Raw genomic sequence first — 19,062 nt, 5'->3', positions numbered from 1 at the left:
TCTCCTTTTACTTACTATCAATTACTTATCACATGCCAAGCACTGGCTAAAAATGAACTACAATGGAGAATGCAGTGAACTAAATGTTTCTGTCCCCTGAAGATCTGTATATGGAAGTCCCAATCCCCAATACGATGATATTTGGAGATGAGGTCTTTGGGAGGTAATTAGGTCATAAAGGTGCAGTCCTTACGAACGGGACTGGGATCCTTACAAGTGAAGATGGGGAGAGAGGATCTCTCTCCCTGTTATGTAAGGACACAGCAAAAAGATCACTATCTACAAGCCAGATAGAGGGACCTCAGCAAAATAAAACCATGATGGTACTCTGTCTCAGAGTTCCCAGCATCCAGAAATATCAGAATAAAAGGCTATTGTTTAAGCCACCTACTCTATGGTATTCTGTTACAGCAAGCCAAACTGACTAAGGCAAAGAATGAGGCAAAAAAAGATTTTTCCCTTTGGAAGACATGTTCATTATTTTGGCTGCCATCCTCTGGATACCATACCATCCTCTAATTTGCCAGTACTCCTCATCAAATGTGGTGGCTAGATGGAACACAATATTACAGATATCTATAAGGATGGAATACAAAGGGATTATTGTTTCCTGCAACTAAAATACTATACTTTTTGAATGCAGTCTACGAATGTTTGTTGTTACAGCACATATACCACATTGTTCATTAAGACAGAGTTTGTAGTACACTAAAATCTCTATTTTCCTTACATATGCTCTGGTCAAGTGGTATTCTACAAACCATATACTCTGGTTAATTTTTTAAACTTAATTATGAAATATTATGCCTTTCCCCATTCCATTTAATTTCTTGTTGATTTTAGACTAACAATCTAACCGCTGAAGATTATTTTAAGAATTAAAGTACAAGAAGGAATTATTGTTGATATCACTGATATAATAATGTGACTGGATGATTTGCTTTCAAAAAGGGGATACCTCTCAATAAGAGAGACATAATTAAAAATTTATGGATGAAATTGCATAATATTTTGAATTTGCCTTAAAATATTCCTGTCAGGGCTCAGTCAGTTAAGTGTCTACCTTCGGCTCAGGTCATGATCCCAGGGTCCTGGGATAGAGCCCCATGTGCAGGGAGCCCACTTCTCCCTCTCCTTATGCTGCCACTCTGCCTACTTGTGCTCTCTATCAAATAACTAAAAAACCTTAAAAATATATATATATTCCTGGGCGCCTGGGTGGCTCAGTGGGTTAAGCCGCTGCCTTCGGCTCGGGTCATGATCTCAGGGTCCTGGGATCGAGTCCCGCATCGGGCTCTCTGCTCAGCGGGGAGCCTGCTTCCTCCTCTCTCTCTCTGCCTACTTGTAATCTCTCTCTGTCAAATAAATAAATAAAATCTTTAAAAAAAAAAAAAATATATATATATATATATATATTCCTGTCACCCCACCCTCCAACTGTTTTACCTGATGTAACAGGTAAAACAAGAACAGCACAATGTATAGGTAAAAGTAAATGTAGATGATGGATAGGCATCCTGCCTACTTTTATGCATATTTGAAAATTTCGATAGTGTAATGTTAAAATAATAGTTCTTATTTCCAATCCATTCTGAACCATATGTCATCAACAGCATTCCATATTACGGTATTCCCTATATATATAGTAAAAGGGAAAGAGTCATAAACTAAGCCATTAACCACTGCCCCAAACACATCCCTCCGATTTTCACCTCCATTAATAACATTTTTTGTGTACACTTATTTAACCACCTATACATTTACCTATAAGAACCTTTATCTTATGTACTTGTAAATTAAGGTATTCCTTCCCTGACACTATAGGGCTCCATTAGAACTAAATGACTAGCATTGTTTATGATATATATAGATAGCTAATAATATAAATAATCTGAAGAGAGAAATTCAGAAATTAATTTTAATAAGGTAATTAAGGATATTTCATAGATTTAACTGAGCCAATATCAAATCATGAAAAATTATAAAGTAAGACTTTCTCATAAATGTTCTAAGTGCTTAAAAATGTTAATTACACAGCAATATGTCCAGATAAAAGACTAAATTTCCCACCCTCCTTCATAACTACTGACATATAAGCATAAATCATTATATAGAGCTAGATAGGGTAGGGAAAAACTTCTCAAACAGTGCTCGCTCAGCTGAAAAATATGTATTAACTCACCACCTCCTCTCCTGCTTTTTCTTACAGGCCTAGAACACTGATGTGACCACTGGAACTCCAGACACTAACTTGGAGGCTAATGTGATCATGAATATGGAAGCCACAGACTACAGATGATGAAGAACAAAGACAAACGGATCCTGGGTCCCAAATGATTAAATGGAGCTTTCAAAATATCATTATACTACCTGGCCCAGTATTTCTTTTAGATAAAAGAAAACTAAACATCCATTTGTTCATGATATTTGAGAGTTCACAAAATATAAATTAATGCCAATCGCAAATGACAAGGTTAAAAAAGTATATAATTAATGTTAACTACAAAACAAAGTTTAAGAACATCTTTCACACAATATACACTGTTATTAGAAGTACTAGCCAAAATAGTAAACTTAGTAAATTTTTAAGGGAAATGGCTGGTAACTTTAGTTGCTAAATCTCATTAACATTTATAAAAATCCCTTATTTCAGTAAAGTACAAATATCTTTTAAAGTTACCTAAGCTATTTGAGTACTTTGCAGCTTTAAAAATTATGGTACTGCATCATCAATAAAATGAAATTAATGTTCTTAAATACTAATGTCCTACTATCATGAAAATTATTAATACGATAAAAAACCCAACTTAAAAATGAGCAAGGAGGGCGCCTGGGTGGCTCAGTGGGTTAAAGCCTCTGCCTTCCACTCAGTTCATGATCTCAGGGTCCTGGGATGGAGCCCCACATCGGGCTCTCTGCTCAGCGGGGAGCCTGCTTCCTCCTCTCTCTCTGCCTGCCTCTCTGCCTACTTGTGATCTCTGTCTGTCAAATAAATAAATAAAATTAAAAAAAAAAAATGAGCAAGGAACTTGAACAGTTTTCCAAAGACAAACAAACAGGCAATAAACACATGAATAAAGGTTCAACATTATTAGTCATTAGGGAAATGCAAATCAAAACCAATGACATACCACATCACATTTACATTTTCCACAGTAAGCTAGTCACCAAGACCTGTGAAGTCTACCTCCATAATGTCATCTCTAAGTATCTTCTTTGGGGAGTTAAAATATGAGATGGTAGTTCAAAGTAAAAGAAATGTAAATGGTCCTTAACCATAAAAAAACCATACATCACCTCATCCATGAAAAAATTACACTATAAACACTTCACACCTACTAAGATGGCATGATTTTTTTAAAAAGCAGAAAATAACAAAGCTTGACAAAGATGTGGATGTGGAAAAATTAGATTTTTCTCATATATGCTCGTGGAAATAGATAATGGTATAGCTACTATGGAAAACAGTTTGGCAGTTCCTCAAAAAGCTAAACATACAATTTATCATATGACCCAGCAATTCCGTTTCTGGGCACATACTCAAAACAAATGAAAACAGGGACTCAAACAGATCCTTGTACACTAATGTTTACTGCAGTATTATTCACAGTAGGCAAAAAGTGAAAACCAAATCTGTCCATCAGCAGATAAATGGATAAACAGAATGTGATACACACACACACACACACACACACACACACACACACAGGAATATTATTCAGCCGTAACAAGTAAAGAAATTCTGATACATGATAACACGGATAAACCTTGAAAACATTATGCTAAGTGAAAGCCAGACACAAAAAGACAAATATCACAACGATTTCACTTGTGTCTAACACAGGCAAATTCAAAGAGACAGGAAGTAGATTAGACATTATCAGGCACTAGAAGAGGGAGCAGTTACTGCTGAATGAGTAGTTTCTGTTTGGAGTAATTAAAAAGTTTTGGAAATAGTAGTGATGCCTATACAACATTGTAAACGTAATCAATGTTACTGAATTACACTTAAAATTGGTTAAAATGGCATTTTTTTAATGTATACTTTTGACTGTAATTTTTTAAAGAACTGAATCTGTACACTATTCGTAAGTGGTTTTTGGTATATACTAAAATCCAGAGAATATGACAGCAATAATATACTTCAATGGATTCTGTTTTTTGTTTTTCAAATCTGTGTTCTTGGATTCATACACTGTAGTTTCTTAACTATAACGTTATTTTTTTAAGAACTTAATAATCCTAGTTAAGCAAATAAGAAAGTCATCTTTTATGGTGTAGGAAAACTACTATACCTGAAATAAAAGGTACTCCTATCATTCCTGGGGGGAAGGGGTCATGTCAAAAACAAAAAAAAAACTCTTTGTGTTTAGTTTTATTTAAAAAACTTTTTTTATTTAGTTTTATTTAAAAACTTTTCTTAAGAGGCAGCTGAGTGATTCAGTCAGAGAAGCATCTGCCTGCAGTTCAAATCATAATCCCAGGACCCTGGGATCAAGCACCAAACCGGGGAAGGCGGACAGGGGAGGGGCTCGGGGCTTAGGTCACTGCTCAGCAGGGAGTCTACTTATCCCTCTCTGTCTGTCCCGCCCCAACCACTTGTGCTCTCAAATAAATAAAATATTTTAAAAATATAAAAAATTAAAAACTTACCTCAAATTTAAACCATTCTGAGTTCCACTGAGGGTTGAGAGACTTGAGATACACGTCTGTTTTAAAGGTGGTATTTCCAAATTTTACCTAAAAACAAATAAACAATCCAAATATAAACATCAAAGATATGAATAAAAGTAAATTCTGATCTCAGCCAAGCAGTGGGAAGAACCATGGAAGGGGGAAAAAAAGGACAACTATTCCTTGAAACAAAAGGGAAGAAAGTACAATCCAGTAAGTTTATAGGCTACACCTGAAATAAGAGATTACCTCCTGCTCTGGCTGACTAGCTCTACACAGAAATTAAAAACAGACTATTTTGTCAACATGAAGGAAGAAGTTAATATAGCCTTCAGGGAACAAAAGCTCAGACCGAAGAGGAATCTTAATGGCAGAGGACCAGTGAGAATAAAATCAGAAGGTAAAAAACATCAGCTGACCATCCTTTCACCATCTCAGTTTGGGAATCCAAAACTCCAGCCCATTATTGCAAGAACTTAGAAATAGATCCTTGTATTTTTCAGCTTCCCCATTTTTGTTATTTTTTTAATCCCTTACCGGTGCACATATAGTGATCAGCAACGAACCATTATCTTTAAAGGTTTTATCTTCAAGGACAATGAAAGGGATTGGATGGGGAAACTATCTTATTTCACAGCCAGTCTTGGCAGACACTAAATCACAAAGATCCAAAAATAAATAAGAAGGGAATGAAACAGAAATCAGGCTAAATCCCTGGGACTTGCTTCCAACAAGGAATGGAGATTATGAAATCTGACTCAACTTGAGAAGTGGTCAGGAAGCTTAAGAGCAAAATAGCTAGGGAAATACTTCCTAGATGGCCTCGCCTTTCCTAAATTTGATCTCTTCCCTAATTCTACTAGTTATTACCATTATCTTTCCTAACCTCTAAATTAACTAAAGCTTATCCCCTTTAAGACAATTTCCAGCAGTAAGAGACTCTTACTCATGGGAAACAAACTGAGGGTTGCTGGAGGGGAGAGGAATGGGAGAATGGGGAAACTGGGTGATGGACATTAAGGAGGGCACATGATATAATGAGCAGTGGGTATTAAGAAATACTGATGAATCACTACACCCTACATCTGAAATGAATAATAGAGTATATGTTAATTAATTGATTTAAATTTTTTTAAAAAAGACAATATCCATCACAAACACACTGTAGATTCCTAACAAATGCTAGTTCAAGCAGATAAACTATGAAACCTCCTTTCCTTTTTGAAAGAAACCTCCTTCTCCTTTGGTATTATGATATTTGCTGATTTTCCTGTTTTATCAGTCCAGGAAATTTTCTAAAAGCAGAATATCCAAAAGAATTATTGTTTTTATCTTCTGTATATTTTCCTAGGTGTTTTATCATTTAATTTGAATTCTTAGGCATGGTACCAACCACTTTGGTGTTTAGGCAGGTTAGAGAGTAGAAAAGGTTAAAAAAATTATGTGAAAATAGTAACTTCTGGCACAATAAAGAATATAAGAAAGTCAAAGATAAGTAAGAGAGAGGGGCGTCTGGGTGGCTCAGTGGGTTAAAGCCTCTGCCTTCGGCTCAGGTCATGATCCCAGAGTCCTGGGATAGAGCCCCACATCAGGCTCTCTGCTCAACAGGGAGCCTGCTTCCTCCTCTCTCTCTCTGCCTGCCTCTCTGCCTACTTGTGATCTCTGTCTGTCAAATAAATAAATAAAATCTTTAAAAAAAAAAAAAGAGAGAAAAAAATGTTTGCTAAATATATACTAAAGGGCAACTTTCCTCTATTTCTAATGAGTTTCTATAAAGCAATATGAAAAAGATCAATAGTCTAACAAAAAAAAGGGCAAAGGACATAAACAGACAATTCAAAGAAATGAAAATATAGATGTTTTTATTTATTTTAACACAGATGCTTTTAAAACACAGCTAAACGTTGAACAACATGGATTTGAAAAGCACGCATCCATGTATAGGCTAATTTTTTTCAATATATATACTGGAAAATCTTTTGGAGATTTGTGACAAATTGAAAAAACTAATAGACAAACCATGTATCCGAGAAATAGCAAAAAAACTAAGAAACAATTATGTCATGAATGCATAAAATATATGTAAATACTAGTCTATTTTATCATTTAATAAAATGATAATAAAATACACACTAAGGATAAAAAGTTAGACTTGATCAAAACATGCACAGAAATACATAACAGACCACACATGACACCATTAGCAGTTGAGGGAAATGTAAATGAATGGAAAGATGCAGTATCAAATTATAACTGCACAAGATGAATTGTAGTATGTACTGTACTACTGTACGATAATTTCAAACCACCTTCTGTTGCAACTAACATGAGCCCAAGTGTTGCTAGCATCTGCTTAAAACACTGTGTGATACTACCTATCTCTGTGTAAGCAGTCCATCTCTTCAGTAAATAGCATGTTGCACTACAAAGTGACCTCTTACAGTTCTTGCATATTTTTATTTTAGGCAACACCGTATCTTATGTGACATCATCGGACCCATACAAAGTGCCACTAGTGTTGCTTAAAGTGCTCCCAAGAATGAAAGAAAAGTCATTATGTTACAAGAAAAAGCTGAACTGCCTGACATGCACTGTAGTTTGAATTCTGCCCCTGCATTTGCTTGTTACTTCAAGATAAATGAATCCAGCATAAAGAACCACTGCAATAAAAGAAAATTCGTGAAGCCAATGCTGCAGCCATGCTAACAGGTGCAAAAGCCTTATGCTTTTTGCAAAATACCTTTTTATCTCATATTGAAAATGCAGGGTTGCTATAAGGCAGGTATATTTATAGAGCCTAATATGATTCAAGAGAAAAGTGAAGTCATTATATAACAACTTAAAGCAAAAGGAAGGTGAAAGATCTAAAGCTGGATAATTTCATGCCAGCAAAGGATGGTACGATAATTTTAGAAAGAGGACTGGCTTAAAAAATGTCAAGATAACAGGAAAAGCAGCTTACGCTGACCAAGAGGAAGCAAACAAGTTCCCAAACATGATCAAGAGAATCACTGAGAAGAAAGGATATCTGCCTGAACAGATTTTTAATTCAGACAAAAGGACCCTATGCTGGGGGGCGGGGGGGGGGGGGGGGAGAATGCCACGAAGTGTTTTAGTCAGGAAGAACAAAAATAAACTCCAGGATTTAAGGCAAGAAGGGATAGGCTAACTCTACCATTTTGTGCAAATGCAGTCAGGTGTATGGTAAGAACTGCCTTTATCTATAAAGCTGTTAACCCCCAAGGCTTGAAGAGAAAAGACAGATACCAGCTGCCAGTCTTTGGGTTGTACAACAAAAAGGTATGGATAACAAGAATCCTTTTTCTAGATTGGTTCCATTGGTGATTTGTCCCTGAAGTCAGGAAATACCTTCCACTAAAGGACTGCCGTTTTTATTTTTTTAAGATTTTATTTATTTATTTGACACAGAGAGACAGAGAGGGAGAGAGAGAGAGAGTACAAGCAGGGGGAGCAGCAGAGGGAGAAGCAGACTCCTCACTGAGCAGGGAGCCCAATGTGGGACTCCATCCCATAACTCCGAGATCATGACCTGAGCCGAAGGTAGTCACTTAACTGACTGAGCCACACAGGCTCCCAAGGGACTGCCTTTTAAAGTTCCTTTGATACTAGACAATGCCTCTAGCTACCCAGAACCCCATGAGCTCAACACTAAGGGCATCAAATGGTCTACTTACCCCCAAACACAACCTTTCTATAATCACCTTCTAGATCAACTGGTCATAAGAACCTTTACAAGTCATTACATGGTATTCTTTGAAAAGAATACCATGTCAACACTATGGAAGAGAACCCTGATGAGAAAACATCATGAAAGTCTAGAAGGATTACACCACTGAAGATGCCATTGTAGTAAGCCATGACAGCCATCAGTATTAAATAAATTCCTGGGGGAGAAAAGTATGTCCAGATGTTGTACATGACTTGACAGGATTTACAATAGAGCCAATCAAGGGAATAAGGGAAGAGTTTACGTACATGACAAAAAAGGTAAAAGGTGAAGGGTTTCAACATTTGAATCTTGGAGAAATGTAAGAACTAATAAACATCACACCAGAAGAATTAACAGAAGACAACTTGATGAAGATGAATGCTTCCAAACCAGTGCCAGATGACAAGAAAGAAGCTACAGAAGAAGCAATGCCCGAGAACAAATTGATATTAAACAACCTGACAGAAAGGATCTGACTATTTAAGACTGCTATTGATTTCTTTTACAACATGGACCTTTCTAGCATACTACCACTGAAACTAAAGCAAACAATGGTACTATATAGAAATAGTCTTTAAAAAAATGAAAAAGCAAAAAATGTCAGAAGTTACAACATATTTCAGTAAACTTATTCCACATGTGCCTGTCTTTCCTGCCTCCCCTTCCAACTCCTTCACCTGTTCTGACACCCAAGACAGCAAGACCGATTCCTTCTCTTCCTCCACTTACTCAACATGAAGACAAGGATGAAACCTTTATGACAATCCACTTCCACTTCATGAATATAATCATCAAGCCGTACAGATAATAAACTTATATATTGTGTATATGCGAATGTCTCCATGTGAAAATCTAGTAACTGCATGGCAAGATCTGTCTGAAGTACTTCTCTGTCATCATCATTGCCTAAGTAGTCGTCCTATGTAAGACTATATAGAAGTGCTTAGCCTAGACTTATATAGTCACAGGTGAGCAATATTTAACACAAAATTAATCAGATGTTAGCTTTCTTCCTAAGATTTATTTACTTATTTGAGAAAGAGATGCGTGCTCAAGCAGGACGGGCAGGAGAGGGAAAAGCAGGTTCCCTACTGAGCAGGGCGCCCAACGTGGGGCTCCAACCCAGGACCCCAAGAACATGACCTGAGCCAAAGGCAGATGTTTAACCAATTAAGCCACCCAGGTGTCCCAGAAGTTAGTTTTCTTATTGTTTTATAACTTTGCTTTCAAAGTGCTATGTAGCTACAGTATGCCTCTCTTTGATAATTGGGGAAACTGCTATCAGCCTATAATCACAAGTTATATTTCTAGTGCTATATTATAAATATGACTGCAATACTGTAAGCCATAAAATATTTTTGTAACGATTCACTTGTTAGTATATAGGCTAGGCTACTGTGAAGCAATTCTATCAATTATACTGAGCTGCCATAAAGCAGTCATACTGCTGCTTCTTTGTTATCAATGCATAAATCATTGTATTTGTAAATAAACATGAATTTCTTTTTCACATTATCTTTTCATTTCTAATGTCTAGTGTTAGTAATATGTATATCTACTATGTTTTGTATCATTTAAGACAATATTGATATTGACAGATGATTCATCCTATAAACATACAGCGTAAACTTACTGTATCTACAAATACAGCACAGTACTGTAAATATGTTTTCTCTTCCTATTTTCTTAAAAACATTTTTTCTCTAGTTTACTGTAAGAATATAATATAAAATACATATAACAGTTCAACTATGTGTTAACGAACTTTATATTATCAGTAAGGCTGATGGTCAACAGCAGGCCATTTGTAGTTAATTTGGGGGGTGGAATCAAAAGTCATATGTGATTTTCAACTGTGCTGGATTGAGAGGGGGATGTCAACTGCCCTGACAAGGCCCCAAATGGCTCATGGGTCAACTATATATCAAAAGATGATCAACCACAACAGAAATGCAAACTAAACCAACATTTTTACTTATGTTTGAAAACAGTATTGATGAGATCTTCTAATACTTTGTTGATGGGAGTATAAAATAAAACAATCTCTAAGGACTGCAGTTTGACAAATATCAAAATGTTCAATGACTACATCCTTTAACTTTATATAGAAGTACACAATGACATGTACAAGCAGCATTAGAGTGAAAAAGATTGGAAAGAACCGAGATATCCACCAATTTGGAACTGGTTGGATGAAGTATGGTAAAGCCACACAGTATAGTGCTAAATAGAAGAACGAAGCAGTTCCCTCCACACTGGTACAGAACCACCACCAAGACAGATCTTTCTTCTGTGGAACAGCATGTATGGCATACTTTGGGAGGAAAAAATGGCAAAATGTTGTAAGTCATATAATATATGCCTATATATAGCATAGGTTATTTCTAGTAGGTTATACAACAAATGTTAACAGTGGCCACTACCAACAACAGAACTGGTTCGTTAAAAGAAACACGATGTGTTTCCTTCCTACAACACACTAAAAAAACCTAAGTAATCATTCAACAGGAAAATGACTGAATAAATCACATGTTTGCTACTCAAAGAATGGAGCTGATTTTAAGTACTGCCATGTGGAAATGTCAATGACATAATAACTGAAAAAAAAAAAGCTGCAGAATCTATAAAGCATGATTACGTTTTTTAAAATGTAAGTAAGACTTCTTCTTTTTTTTAAAGGAAAGGTGGCGGAGTAAATGAACACATGCCAAAAAACTGAGAGTAATTATCTCTGAAGAAAGGACTGACATGGTATAGGGAATACAATACAGTGTAGTAAATTACCAAGTAAAGGGCTTTAAAGTTTCACTTTTGAGTTATTTGAATCTTTTGTAATGGGAGCCATTCATGTATTACTTCCATAATTTTTTTTTAAATCACGAACAGTAAGAAATGAAACTTAATGGGGATATGGGGGACGGAGAGCCTGGAAAGAATAGAAGTTACTGTTCAGTTACTAATTTAATTTTCAGTACATATTAATATCTAAAACATCAAGGAAATACTTCTAATTTACCTAATACCAGCTTCATTTGAAGTAAAACATTGTTAGGATTATGAAATCATTCAAAACCTTTCACAAGCTAAAAGCTTAGGTTCAAGCACCAAAACTACCATATCGTTCTTTAAATTATGAATTCAGGGTGCCTGGGTGGCTCAGTCGGTTAAATGTCTGCCTTTGGCTCAGTTATGATCGCAGGGTCCTGAGATTGAGTCCTGCATGGGCTCCTTGCTCAGCAGGAAGCCTGCTTCTCCCTCTGTCTGCTGCTCCCCGTTTGCATACTCTCTCTCTCTCTGACAAAGAAAACCTTTTTTAAAAATGAAATATATTCAATAATTATTTCTATAACCTCAACAACACAAATATCAAACACCTCAGCCCCCATAAGGAGTCCCACATCGGGCTCCTTGCTCAACGGGTGGCCTCTTTCCCTCTGCCTGACACTCCCCCTACTTGTGCTCCCACTCTCTCTGTCTTTCTGACAAATAAAATCTTTAAAAAATAAATAAATAAATTATGAGCTCAGCCATCTTCAGGTTTGCTCCACTATACTGTACTGCTATATCGTGCCTTTTATTCTTCTTTTGGTCAACTGTCTATTCTAGATATAGTAAAGATCTGATAGCCCCCAACTGTATTAAACGAACAAACAAACAAAAACCAAGATTTCAGGAAAAGAAAAAGGCCAGAATGCATACTTTGCCAAATTGTGATGATTCCCCTTCTACTAAAGAAGGATCACAGTTCATTTGGTCTTATTTAATTCGGAGGAGCTTTTATTACCCAGCAATTAAATGAATACCTTACAACTTTGTTAAAGAACATCAGGGATTTTAATGAGATTCCCTAGTAAAGAAAAGCATTCTCTTTCCCCACTCATTAGCTAAATTACCTTGAGAAAGTTATTTAACCTGCTATTTAAAGCTGCTTCCTCCTCTGAAAGGGGGACTGTTTTATTACAGGAGAAAATGCATGTAGAGACTAGCAAAATGTCTGGTACATCATTAAATATTAATTTCTTTTCCTCTCCCTATTCCCTCGAAGGCTCCTGGATAAACACAAAATGATAATATAGCTTGTCAGTTTGTAACATGCTCATTAATACTGGGATAAATTTCCATTAATACTTTTATTATATAGAATTCCATCTCATTCATCTGGGGATTCCTGTAAGAATAACCATCTTTAACTACTACTTGGTGGGGTTGAGCCCCACATTGGGCTCTGTACTAAGCAGGGAGTCTGCTTGTGATTCTCTCTCTCTCTCTCTCTCTCTCTCTCCCTCTGGTCCTTCCCCCAATTATCCTCTCTCTCTAAAATAAATAAATTAGTCCTTAAATACATACATACATGTATGCATACTATTTGGTCTTCACTGGCTTCGTAAACTACTCACATCACACACAGTAGAAATTCCCTCAACCAATGCAATCAGGACCAGTATTTGATTGGTTAATCAAATCATCTGGTAATCTGGTTAAATCAAAGAGTCATTAAAAATGATTCAAATGGTAAACATTTTAAGATAAGACATATAAATAAAATATTCATTCCCCTATATTTGAATGTAAGGCAAAGGCCTCTTCTTTAAGCAAGGGTCCACTATTTTAGAGTTCTGCATCTTTTTTTTTTTTTTTTTTTGCATATACCACACCCATAATGTACCATCTGTGATTTCCAGTTTGGGTTTTTTTATGTGGTGGTAGAACTTAAAATTGCTTGTAAAAATATATGAACGCAGAATCCTAGATTTTTTTAGTCTTTTCTCCATCTAATTCTAGAGTAATGTTTAGTGACTGTATCCATATGTCTTTACATAGCATTATCAACTTCATTTTCACTCTTATTTCACCAATTTACATAAGGTTTAAGTAAATTACAATAACAAATAGAGTTGGCATAAACAGGTTTGGGGAAAAAACATAATTACCTCTTGGTAAAGTATTATCAGCCAACTGATGAGAGAAGTAGAAACATGAGAGAATAATCTAGCAATGTGGGGTATTCAAGAATACCCTCATGGAAGGAATGCAGAGCACTGAGGACTGTGGTAAGTGAGCTAATAGAAGTTGTTTAAGAGAGCTTCTACTGTACAGACTTCTCCCCCCTATAGTTTTCGGATCATTCAATAACCTGCATCCCCCTATATAGCAAATTTTATTCCACAAAAGAACCCTCCCAGCAATTACAGATGTTCTCTCTCTCTCCTTTTGCTTTTACTGAGTTTGTCCTATTCATCTAAAAAAGCCCCTTTTCCTCTCTGCCTATAGAAATTTTGCCATCCTACAAGCCCAGCAAAAAGACTTCTCGTGACCAGTTCTGGCATCGTTATCTCCCTTTCCTATGAGCTTAAATAGTACAAGAGGCTACATCACACAATTTATCCCTTTATTATATAGTAATCCTTCATTATCCCCCTTTTCCTGCATTAATCTTTCCCTTCCTGCAGGATTTTTCCTATTACCACAGAAATATGTTCTAGTATCTTCTCATTTATTTTTTTTTAATACTAAAAGCTACATACTCCCCAAAAACCACACAATTTCTCCTCTCCCCTTCACAGCCCTGTTTCTTGAAACAGCTGCCTATTCATGCCTCACCTCTTCCTCACCTCCCTTGTATTTTAACCCTTGTTAACTTACTACAGTATGGGCTTTCTTGACTCTCCTTATCAGAATCAGTAACAACCCCCACACTGTACAATTCAGTGATTTTTCTGTTCTCTTTACTTGACCTCTCCATGCCATTCAATGATTGAGGGTTTCCTCTTTCCAGAAACTTCCTCTTGCATTCTGAGACATTACTTTCCTGATGTTTCTCTCTCCCCATTGGCTGATAATCTGTTTTCTTCCCCTAATCTTCCTCCTCTAATAGCTTAATGTCAAGTTTTTTTCAAGGATCCATACCTCTTCTCTCCCCCACTAAGTCAGAGGTTTACAAAAGGGACAGACCAACTCCTAAGGGAATTTTAGATATTTCTATATTTGTGGAGAACAGTTATAATATTTAGAAGCAGGGCCAGAGGAGGCACGTATCCTGCAATGCAAGAAATAGTTCCCAACAATGAAGACTTGTCTCATGTCAGGACTTTCAAATGTCCTACCAGATAATCACATAGGATTAAAAACCTAACTCATTTTACAGATAAAGATGTTGTAATGCGGGAAGAAAGGGGAGGTTGTAATGCAGTTTTCATAAACATAATTGTCAAGAAATATAACCATCATGTAAATTAAGGGAAAATTCTGCTTTTCCCCATTAGTTGATTATTTTGAAAAATCAGATAGCAATGAAGGTCTAAGATGTCAAAACTGCGTGACTCACATGATTTTTACACATAGGTGAGACGCTCCCTATCTTGTATCCTTGCTTTATTTTCTCCATATTCTTACCATCTATCAGTTTATCTTATAATTACCTTCTTTATGAACTTCATCCTCCCAGTAAAATGTGAGTTCTATGATTAAAGAAATTTCTGTCTTAGTCATTACTATATCTCCAGAACACTATACTATACCCAGTACAGTGATGGACATATACAAAGACTTAATAAATATTCACGGACTTAATCTGATTACTTCGTATCTTCTACTGTGATCATGAACAAGTACTTCTATATTGAAATACATACTAAAAAAATTCTCTAATTTGTCAAACTACTAGTTAGAACAATGTATTGATTTTTTTTTTTAATTGTGAGGCTAGGTTACATTGGCCATAAATATTATGACAGCATAGTAAAGAGTGGATTTCAAAATACCTGCTATATAAAGGGGGCACTGGGTCTCACAGAGTGGAAAAGCAATGGCCTGTATGAGCTCATTTCTAATTCACATCTCTCTTCTTTTTTTCCGCCCCCCTACATCTTTCTTCTGAACACCATACTCACAAATCTAACTCCCTCATGGACAACTCCAATTAACATCTCAAACCTAAGACACCTAAACAGAAATTGATCCTCCACCTACTCAAACAACCTCTACAAATCCTATGGAGCCTCAGAAAATTACCCCAAAGATTTCAGAAAGCCCTGAGTCATCTTTTAGCTTCCCTTTCTCTGGTTCCCTCTTCTAGTCAACCAACAAATCCTCTAGAATCTATCTTCAAGGCTTATGTGGAATCCACCCACTTCTCTCCATTACCAAACCAACATCTTGGGCCCCACCTTCTCTTTTTATGAATTATTATAGAATCTCTTAATTAGTTGTCTCCTTCAGCTCTTTCTCCAGACAGGAAAAGAAAAAAAAAAAGTACTAAACTCAACAACCACTTCCCGAAGGCCACTGCCTTCGGCTCGGGTCATGATCTCGGGGTCCTGGGATCAAGTCCCGCATCGGGCTTTCTGCTCAGCAGGGAGCCTGCTTCCCTCTCTCTCTCTCTCTGCCTTCCTCTCCATCTACTTGTGATTTCTGTCAAATAAATAAATAAAATCTTTAAAAAAAAAAAATCCATATTCCTAATCATGGCCTCTAAGATCCTGCATGATTGGCTCCTTAACTCTCCAACTTGCGCCAGATCCCAGCCACACCCATCTTCCTTCACTTCCTAACACACTCCCTGAGCAGCTGGCTCCTCCTCATCCAGTAGGTCTTTGATTGACACTTCCTCAGAGGTCTCCTGCTCACCCAACCCAAAGTAGATGTTCCTGTTAATCTCTATTGTTTTCTACCATGACACCCATCACAATTATCTATTTAATCATTTCTTTACTTTTTAATGTCTGTCTTTTCCACCAAAATATAAACTCCATAAAACTGGGAATCAAGTCTAGTTTCTTTACTATCACATAGGCAATCAGTTATACCAGTGACTAGCACTGGCCTGGCAAACAGCATTCAATAACTATTTGCTAAAAAGAAGGAATTAAAAGTCACTCTCGAATCCAACCATTCTCTCACCAGCAAAACCATTTATTACCAAGGCATGACGATTGTACCTAAAAAATGTCCCTCAAAGGGTTCCTGGATGGCTCAGTCAGTTAAGCATCTCCCTTTGTCTCAGGTCATGATCTCAGGGGTCCTGGGATCCAGCCCTACATTGGGCTCCCTGCTCAGACGGGAGCCTGCCTCTCCCTCTCCCCTGCCCCTGCTCATGCTTTCTCTCTGTCAAATAAATAAATAAAATCTTAAGGCGGAAAAAAAAATGGGAAATGTCCCTCTCAAGTCTTCCACCTCTAATCAGTTTCCACAGTCATTCTCAACATGCACATATTGTGTGGATAATTTTACCACCTTCTTAACTGATCTCCCTGTCTCATCTTTCATCTGTCCAGTCCATCATATAGTCATCCTATAAACAACCTAATAAATATCCTATTCCATTTCTCCTTAAAAAGTTCTCTTTGTTTGCCCCTGCTTATAGAATAGGAAAAATTATTTAGTACAGAAAGTGAGATTTGGCACCAACCTACTTTTCCAGCCTCCACTACCCGCATATTCCCTTTTACTCCAGACACATCTCAAACCTAGTTCCCTGAACATACCATGTATCCCATTCTGTGCCTTTGATGTTCCCTCTGCCTAGTAAAATCCTGAGTGTCCTTCAAGATTCAGCTCAAATGTCATTTTCTGAGGAAAACTTCCTAAACTTTCAGAGACAGAATGAAGTTTCCATATTCTACTACATTCATCACCTTGTCTAGAGAGTCAACGTTAGCACAGTGGTTAAGAGAACAGACCACAAGCCTATTTACAAGGTTAAGAAACCTTGGGAAATTATTTACTGCTCCTAGACCTCCGACACCTTAACTGTAATATGGGATAACAATATAATAGGACTGTTATGAGGAATAAGAATTAAAAAGTAGTTAGCAAAGATCTGGCAATGAGACTCAACACGTTAGCTATCAGTTATTAACCTAAACTGTATGCGTCAGTCCCTGAGCTACTTGAAAGCAAAAACTATGCTCTGGCCATCTGTGTATCCCCATTACCCAACATCTGGCCCAAGAGCACACTCAGCATCTGTTTCTCAAGTTGGGATTAAGAATGACCACGGCAATGGGGGGGGGGGGGGGAACTGCAGTTATTAAGCCAGAGAACCTTTACAGAACATCAAGAATAGTGTATACCGCGATGAAATCAGGTTGTATATTATCCTGTGGCTGTCAACTCTTAAGCATTACTAGCCCTAATGATTATTATTCTAATGCTCTGGCTCATCAAGTCAGTTTTTATTACAATTTTTACTTGGCTTCTTTCAGACTCAGGGTTATTACTTTCAGAGCCCTAGGCTTGTGCTAATTTGCATGAGTTTTAAACTAATCATCTGGCTTAAAAAGCAATTTTGCAATTTAAATCCATGGCACTTAATTGGCTTCCTACCTCAAGGCACTAAATTACCCTAAAACAGTTCATCATACCTACCAGTCTGTACAAGAGCAGAGGGCGTTATGGTTGTGTTTACACTGATGATTCAGACAATGCTGCGTTCAAGAATGGATTATCGGGACCTCGAGGTCTCCAAGTGCCCATAACGGACTGTATCTACCTTCTTCACGTGGTCTCCATTACTCTGGCTGGAGGAACCGCCTCTCCTTGAGTCGATGGCGGTACCCACGTGCGTGTGCGTGTGTGTGTGCGCGCGCGCGTGTGTGTGCGCCTGAGCTCCGCCGGCTGCGCGGCCACGCCTCAGGATCACCTCCTGCCTGGCAGGTGGCCCGCTCCGAGTCCTGACATTAGGGTCACCCCAGCATGCAGAGCAGTAAGAGCCTCCCCACGCGGGGAGGGCGCCACAGACGCCCGAGAGCGGGGCACCCATCAGACGGGCTGCAGTCCCGGCGCTCAAGCTCTCAAAGGAGGGCTTGGACGAGCACCCCCACAAAGGACAGCGGCCGACAGGAGAAAGGGCTGCAGAGGTGGGGGCGAGGCGGGGCTGGGTGCTCCCTGCGTTTTGAGGGGCAGGACCTGGCACCAACCTCCACGAAGGCATCAGTCAGGTCACTAGCTCGGTCCATCACTGGCAAATGGCGCCCGGCCACGATTTTCACCTTGAGCTTGCCAGGCATCTTCTCGGCTTCGGCCTCTCCTTGGGCTCCTGCAGAAACAAACAAGCGAGTCTGCGCCGAGCTCCCAGCCGGGCGGGGGAGGGGCGGGAGCGCGCGGGGAGCTGCGCCTCGGCGGGAGCGCGCGGGGTAACTGACAGCCGAGGGCGCGCGAGGGCGCGCCGCGCCGCTGATCGCCGCCACTCACTCTCGGATGAATGAGGGGGCCGTCCAGCGCGGGCGCTGAGGCCTCATTCCGGGAAGGCAGCCGGAGGAGTGGCCCCGGTGGGTTCTTCCACCCCGGTCCCACAGCGTTGGCAAGAGAAGCAAAAGCCAGCCAACATCCTGTGGACGACCTGCCACCCCTACTTCTGTTTTCCTCCCCCCAAAATGGCGGCTCTCGGGGCGTGGAGGGAACATCGATCATTCGGCGCTCGGCCCACTTTACAGCGGCGAGATTAAATCGACGGAGAGCAGTTGGAGGGGGCGGGGCGGACTTCCAGGAAGCCGGGGGGCAGGGAAATGGGTCGAGCCCTGCATCATCCACCGAGCCGGGGCAGTGGGTCGGTGCGCAGCTGTTTGCGAGCGGGCTCGCTGCTTCCCGAGCAAAGCTGGCGTAGGGCTCGGGGGCATCGCGGGTCTCTCCCTTTCCAGCTGCAAACGTCGCACTGTCGA

General features: G+C 38.7%; 1 protein-coding gene and 1 long non-coding RNA gene across 32 annotated transcripts in view; one reads left to right on the top strand and one right to left on the bottom strand.

Annotated features, from left to right (window-relative positions):
* LOC309869411 overlaps positions 1–2,364 on the top strand; it is an 85,425-nt gene extending 83,061 nt beyond the window's left edge. Inside the window, exon 2 of the long non-coding RNA XR_014314171.1 lies at positions 2,210–2,364. This is a non-coding gene — a long non-coding RNA (uncharacterized lncRNA). The remainder of the gene's footprint in view (positions 1–2,209) is intronic.
* The window catches only part of C2CD5 (C2 calcium dependent domain containing 5), a 97,877-nt gene extending 79,072 nt beyond the window's left edge, over positions 1–18,805 (bottom strand). For 22 of the 31 annotated variants that reach the window (XM_082740508.1, XM_082740503.1, XM_082740528.1 and 19 more), the window contains exons 1-3: positions 18,596–18,724; positions 18,322–18,440; positions 4,654–4,740 (exon numbers count right to left, since the gene is read on the bottom strand). In XM_082740508.1, the coding sequence (XP_082596634.1) occupies positions 4,654–4,740; positions 18,322–18,411 (177 nt within the window). In that variant the 5' untranslated portion in view covers positions 18,412–18,440; positions 18,596–18,724. Of the gene's footprint in view, positions 1–4,653; positions 4,741–17,770; positions 17,970–18,321; positions 18,502–18,595 lie in introns of those variants that run through there. The other 9 variants (XM_082740501.1, XM_082740504.1, XM_082740502.1 and 6 more) reach the window with 7 other exon arrangements.
* Positions 18,806–19,062: the final 257 nt, after the last annotated feature.

Source organism: Mustela nivalis, assembly GCF_964662115.1.
Source record: "Mustela nivalis genome assembly, chromosome: 7".
Taxonomy (NCBI): Eukaryota; Metazoa; Chordata; class Mammalia; order Carnivora; family Mustelidae; genus Mustela; species Mustela nivalis.
Note: the sequence above shows the minus strand (reverse complement) of the source record. Positions and strands in the feature narration are given on the sequence as shown.